This window comes from Etheostoma cragini, chromosome 11, assembly GCF_013103735.1.
Source record: "Etheostoma cragini isolate CJK2018 chromosome 11, CSU_Ecrag_1.0, whole genome shotgun sequence".
NCBI lineage: Eukaryota > Metazoa > Chordata > Actinopteri > Perciformes > Percidae > Etheostoma > Etheostoma cragini.
Window position 1 is genome coordinate 1,946,675 of NC_048417.1, and position 6,441 is coordinate 1,953,115.

General features: G+C 43.6%; 1 protein-coding gene across 1 annotated transcript in view; it reads left to right on the forward strand.

Annotated features, from left to right (window-relative positions):
- The window catches only part of slc40a1 (solute carrier family 40 member 1), a 13,143-nt gene extending 7,714 nt beyond the window's left edge, over positions 1-5,429 (forward strand). The window contains exons 7-8 of the mRNA XM_034885510.1: positions 1,251-1,901; positions 2,699-5,429. Coding sequence (XP_034741401.1) covers positions 1,251-1,901; positions 2,699-3,015 — 968 coding nt within the window. The 3' untranslated portion in view covers positions 3,016-5,429. The remainder of the gene's footprint in view (positions 1-1,250; positions 1,902-2,698) is intronic.
- The last annotated feature ends 1,012 nt before the right edge of the window (positions 5,430-6,441 follow it).

Consider the following 6,441-nt stretch of genomic DNA (forward strand, 5'->3'; position numbering starts at 1 on the left):
ACTCTCATCAGGATCCTAGCTGCAGAGTTTTGAATGTACTGAAGCCTCTGCAGACTCTTTCTAGGGATCCCAATGAGAGTCCAGTCTGGAGGGGACAAAGACGTGGACTAGCTTTTCGGCTGGTTCATGGCTTTAGCTAGGTAGCTGCAAGTCGTTGATTCTTGATACAGCATGCGGTAGTATCGCAGTATTTTACGTGGAAAGCTGTTTATTAAATACATGTTAGTCAGTGTGTCTGCTTGATAATCCCATTCTGCAGCAATAATGTTGAAGTGATGTGGATAAAAACAGATGTTGACAACATTTTCTGTTAGGGACATCATTTAAGGTTGGAATTGCAAATATATTGCAGAATATTTTTAAAATTGCAATAATATTGTGTTGTGTTATAAGTATCATGATAATATATTTAGAATCGTGATAATATATAGTACCGTGATAATATATGGTATCGCGATAATATATGGTATTGTGATAATATATCATAATATATAGTATCGTGATAATATATCAATATATGGTATCATAATAATATATCATAATATATTGTATCGTGATAATATATGGTATCGTGATAATATATCATAATATATAGTATCGTGATAATATATCAATATATGGTATCATGATAATATATCATAATATATGGCATTGTGATAATATATGGTATTGTGATAATATATGGTATCGTGATAATATATCATAATATATGGTATCGTGATAATATATCATAATATATGGTATCATGATAATATATCATAATATATGGCATTGTGATAATGTATGGTATCGTGATAATATATCATAATATATGGTATCGTGATAATATATCATAATATATGGCATTGTGATAATATATGGTATCGTGATAATATATGGTATCGTCATAATATATCATAATATATGGTAATGTGATAATATATGGTATCGTGATAATATATGGTATCGTCATAATATATCATAATATATGGTATCGTCATAATATATCATAATATATGGTATCGTGGCAATATATGGATGGTATCGTGATAATATGGTATCGTGATAATGTATGGATGGTATCGTGTTAATATATGGTATCGTGATAATATATGGTATCGTGATAATAGGGTATCGTAGGGCCTCTGGTGAGTCCCTCCCCTAATTTGAACCATCTGAGAGCTCCTGGTGTTTTGCATCATGGTGACAAGCCTCGTATTTATTGGTTGAGTTTGGAGAGTTTTGACTGAATCTGTCTAAATCTTTCTCAGACTCGGACAACGACCAGAGTCCAGAGGAGTCTTCTCAGCCGCTGATGATTGACACGACCGGTGCCGTCATGCCCGACTCCCCCAAACAGCGAGGCTTCTGCTCCCAGATGACCGAACCCCTGCGCACCCTGAAGGCCGGCTGGGTGTCCTACTACAACCAGAACATCTTCTTAGCCGGGATGTCCCTGGCGTTCCTCTACATGACGGTGCTGGGCTTCGACTGCATCACCACGGGCTACGCCTACACGCAGGGCCTCAACGGCTCGGTGCTCAGCCTGCTGATGGGCGCCTCGGCCGTGTCGGGCATCTGCGGCACCGTCGCCTTCACGTGGGTCCGCAAGAAGTGCGGCCTGATCCGCACGGGCTTCATTTCGGGCGTGACCCAGCTGTGCTGCCTCCTGCTGTGCGTTGCCTCCGTCTTTGCCCCCGGGAGCCCCTTCGACCTCAGCGTCTCGCCCTTCCAGGACCTGTACACCCACCTGGTCGGGGAGAAGACGCTGCCCGAGGCCGACTACAGCCTCACCAGCGTCCTCGCCGGCGGGAACGCCACCGCCACCGCCACCGCCGGCCCTCCCGCCGAGGAGCTGCCGCACCTGCATTCCTACATGTCTGTTAGCCTGCTGTTTGCTGGCGTCATTGCTGCTAGAGTTGGTGAGTAAAAACAGTCCAGAGCTGCGAAGGTGAATTCATTAATCGATTAGTAACTATTAAAATAATCACAGAGTATTTTAAAAATAAATTTTTGTCCTTTTGTGGATAAAAAAGTAAAGACTCTGATGTCAGCTTTTATTTTCAATGTGAATATTATCTGGTTTCTTCTCTCTTCTGTGATATTAAACTGAATATATTTGAGTTGTGGACAAAACAAGACATTTGAGGACGTCATCTTGGGCTTTTTTGGGAAACACTGATCCACATTTTCCCCAATTTTCAGGCATTTTATAAACAAAAAGAAAACAGAAAGAAACAGAAACAGAAGAATTAGTAAAGTTATTTGCAGCCCTAAGATAGTGCCCCTTAAATAGTTTGTGGTGAATCTAAATACCACGATACTGCATGATATTGTCTATTTCTTTGTTTTGGAGCAGCGTAGAAGCTCCAAAGTGCAAATGAGAATTGATTGGCATTGGTTCAGCGTTATTGTTTTATTTGAAAGGAAATGAGTGTTTAGGTGTTAAAGTGCCAATGCTTTGTTGGCATGTTCACTTCCTTTTATAAGATTCGAAAAGGCTGTTTCATTTATGACTTCCTACAGGTTGAGCTTTTACACAAGTGACCGGATTTTCACACAAGACCTGTAAGGATGTCAGAGCAATATCTGCAACCTTTGGTTCCAATAATCTCGCCTGAGAATTGCCTCCACAGCCTCCGTCGTCCTCCAGGGCGGTCATAACGTGGCTGTAAAGACCTCCCGGGGTCTGACTGTTGTGTCTGTCTCTGTCCCGCAGGCCTGTGGTCCTTCGACCTCACCGTGACCCAGCTCATGCAGGAGAACGTGATCGAGTCGGAGCGAGGGGTGATCAACGGCGTCCAGAACTCCATGAACTACCTCCTAGACCTGCTGCACTTCATCATGGTGATTCTGGCCCCGAACCCGGAGGCCTTCGGCCTGCTGGTCCTGATCTCCGTGTCCTTCGTGGCCATGGGCCACGTCATGTACTTTGGATATGCCTTCAAGAACCTGGGCAGCCGCCTCTTCCTGTGCTGCTCGCCGGAGCACAAGGTGGAGACGGTGGACAGCCTGTCCCTTCCCACCACCGTCTAACCCCCTTAACAAGACTCTGTCCCGGGTACATATCTCTCAAGCCTTACCCTACTCCTGCATCTTAGCTAGCGCACTAACACCTTTGCTTGTAGCTGGCAGAATGCTAACCTAAACCAGAGGAAGGTAACTTAACACGCTACGCGTACTGTAGCCATGAAAACAGCATTAATCATTAGTAGAGGGTGGGGAGGAGAACTCTTCCGGTCTTAGGACAACGCATCCACAGGGAGACCTTTAGATGAGGCAGGGTTTCGCTAACTTTTTCAGGGCCGGATCCAGATAAGAGCCTCTGCCTCCCGCCTGTCCATGCTCTGTCAGACCAGGATTCATCGCAAGAAATCAGACCACACGGCACTGCACGCTAGTCTCCTCCTAGCCCACAGCCTGAAACTAGCTGTAAAGATTCTTAAAAGGTGCTTTAACTTAACTTAAAGGGCGACATGGGAGAGAAACCATGCAGGGAAGCAGCCGCCGAGGCTTGGATAACGGGGGGGGGGGGGATGTCTGAGACCCCCAAGAGAGAGAACGTCCCCCGTTTTGTGAGGCTTGGCTCTCAGTAACTTCATTGGTGCTGTAGCTGGGACTTCCACCTGGTCTCTGGTAGCCGGGCTTTACATATACATGTCTGATGAGCAGGTTGTCTGTGGATGTCTTCCTCGGGTTTGCTCTTTATTTAACCAAACACAAATCTGGGATCTAGTCTCTTTAACACGCAGGTATAAGGGTAATGCAGTTAATTGTATTTATTCAGGAAATGGTGGACGGTGTTTTTTATAATAATCGTGTACTCAGTGTTGTGTTTTGCCCTAAGAAAGAAATGAGAAACCCAATGCAACGATGTCTATAACTCGCTCAGTAACCAAAGTCAGAGTGCAGATGTGGCATAGAAGGAAGTGAGGGACAGCAGATATCTGTTCCAAGTCTTCCAAATGTACTTGTTTACATCAGGTGACAGTAGTTGTGTAGGTTCACTAATGCATTTATACCCCCGTTGGTACACCTGAGTCAGTCTAACCCGCTCTGAGACTCAGTTAGGTTTCTGTTTAGCTCGTTAATAGCTTCATTTAGTCTCCTTTTGATTTTTCTCTCCTGAATTTATTGTTTTTAATCATGATTGTTGTTACACAGGCACTTTAAGTGATTGACGTCTGTCATTACACCCGACTCGCGTGATCAGGCATTTGATCAATATTTTTGCACATGGCTGGAGTCCCTGAACCCCCCCCCCCCCCCCCCCCCCCCCCCCCACCCAGTCTTATCCAATCACTTCGCTTCTCTCGGCCAGACGCTGTGGTTGAAACAGAAAACAAGGCACATATTGTAACACTTATGAGGAAAAACTGGACCAGCTCATGTGAAAAAAGTCTGGAAAGTTTACCTCAGAAACCCACGTTTCCTCAAAAGTCAGCCAGACAACTCAGTCAGCAAAACGTCCCGGATCCTAGACCGCCAACAGACTCTGGACCTGTTTCACTTCTAAACGCTGTAAGCTTTAACAGAGGTGGACCCACTTCACTCAAGTCAGTCATTTTGACATCTCTGTACAGTTCTAGTCTAGGAAATGTATTTCCATAGTCTCTCATGAACACGTGTGGCTCTGTTTGCATGCTACTTGTCCTGGAAGTGATTTTGTAAAAGAGTGTTTCCAAAAACAGCTAAAAATCACCGATATCTGGGAAGTAGCCTTGCTACAAAGTGAGCCCACTGTACATAACTCTATCTGAAACATGTACAAATGACATTATAATGATGAATGCCAAAGTATAGTGGATCAAATAAGAGTCCTGATGACAGCAATATCCATGTGATCAGGTTTTCTAACGTTAGCCACCAGAAGCTAAGCAAGGCTGAAGCATCAAAACCCCAAAGTTACACTTTTGATTTGTAAGAGGAATAATGGGTTATTTCGTCTTTCAGAATTTCATGATCTCACTTATATTTATCTTATATATATTACTTAATATCATCTGAATATACAGTAGTTGCTGATGTAGCAGTAACTAGGTCTGGCCTTCCATGATCTCTGTTGCCTTAATGTAAACTAGCCTTGAAAGCTGTCATGCGCACACATCGAAACCATGAAAAATGGAGCCGGTCTGGCCCAGATTTTGGGGAATTGCGAAGGAGAAATATTTTGGTTGGAAACGAAGGTAGCCACACAGGATGTAGGAGAACAGAAAGCCACTTTTCAGCTGCATGTGCTGAGTCAGGATTGGGTCTACAGGTGCGCTTTTAAAGTGCTGACTCACGGGGAAGGGAGCTTCGTGTTCAGGGTCCTGGACCTCGGTCTGGGCTCGGAAACCAAACCGCTCGATCTGCTGATTCAGGAACATCTCACACAGCCATAAATCTGTATTTTTAATGTAAATAACAGCACCCAGACAACACAAAATATACTTAAGTATACAGTAAAAAAATATGTATATACAGTATATATATGTGTGTATACTTTTGTCATGCTGTTTGTCTGGAAATGCTGAGTTTTCTCTTCTTTTTTACATGTTTTTATACACCTAGTGTTAGCATTTTGTGTTAGATGAGGTTTCTAAAAGATTTTTTAAAAATTGTGTGTAAAGCAATTAGTACCTTTTATCTGAATACATGTGTATTATACTACTTTAATCTGACAGTATACATACATATCTGTCTATTTCTGGATCGTTGTTTTAGCTCAAAAGCATCAAATTATAAAGAAATCATTCTCTAATAATCACACTTCAATGAATGTTGGTAGGGACTGCTTGTATAGCATGAGGTCTAAATAAAGAAAACCTCTACAAATACCGGTCTGTATGGTCTTTTGTGTGGTCTCGTGTGTGTGTGTGTGTGTGTGTGTGTGTGTGTGTGTGTGTGACGTCACAAACCACAGCAGAGTAAGCTGGTGATCCCCCGCCCCCCCCCCCCTCCCAGAATCCCTTTCTCTCAGGCAGCCATTGTTAAACTTGCTGACTTTAAGCTCAGCTGGATGATCCACAAAGACAAAGAGTGACCTGGTTTTTGTGTGACAGAAGGTCTCGGCCTGGACCCCGCTAGTGGGGCCAGGATTATGTGCTCATTTATGCATGTATTTAGAGGTTATATCAGAATACGTTTCCATGGCTTCATTTTCAAAAAACTTTAAAAAAAATGTATGCTTCTGCACATTGCTGCAGCTCCATTTTTCACCCTGGGTGTTGAGCTCAGTTTTAGCTCCAGAGTGAGACATCTCACATCAGTTCCATCTCTGTTGGGAGTCGCACATGCTCAGTAGCTAGGGGAGTCAGACGCAGAGTATGAGGGCCCTGACAGTACCTAGGTAAGGACTACTAGCCAGTCAGAAGCAGAGTATGAGGGCCCTGACAGTACCTAGGTAAGGACTACTAGCCAGTCAGGAGCAGAGTATGAGGTCCTGACAGTACCTAGGTAAGGACTACTAGCCAGTCAGGA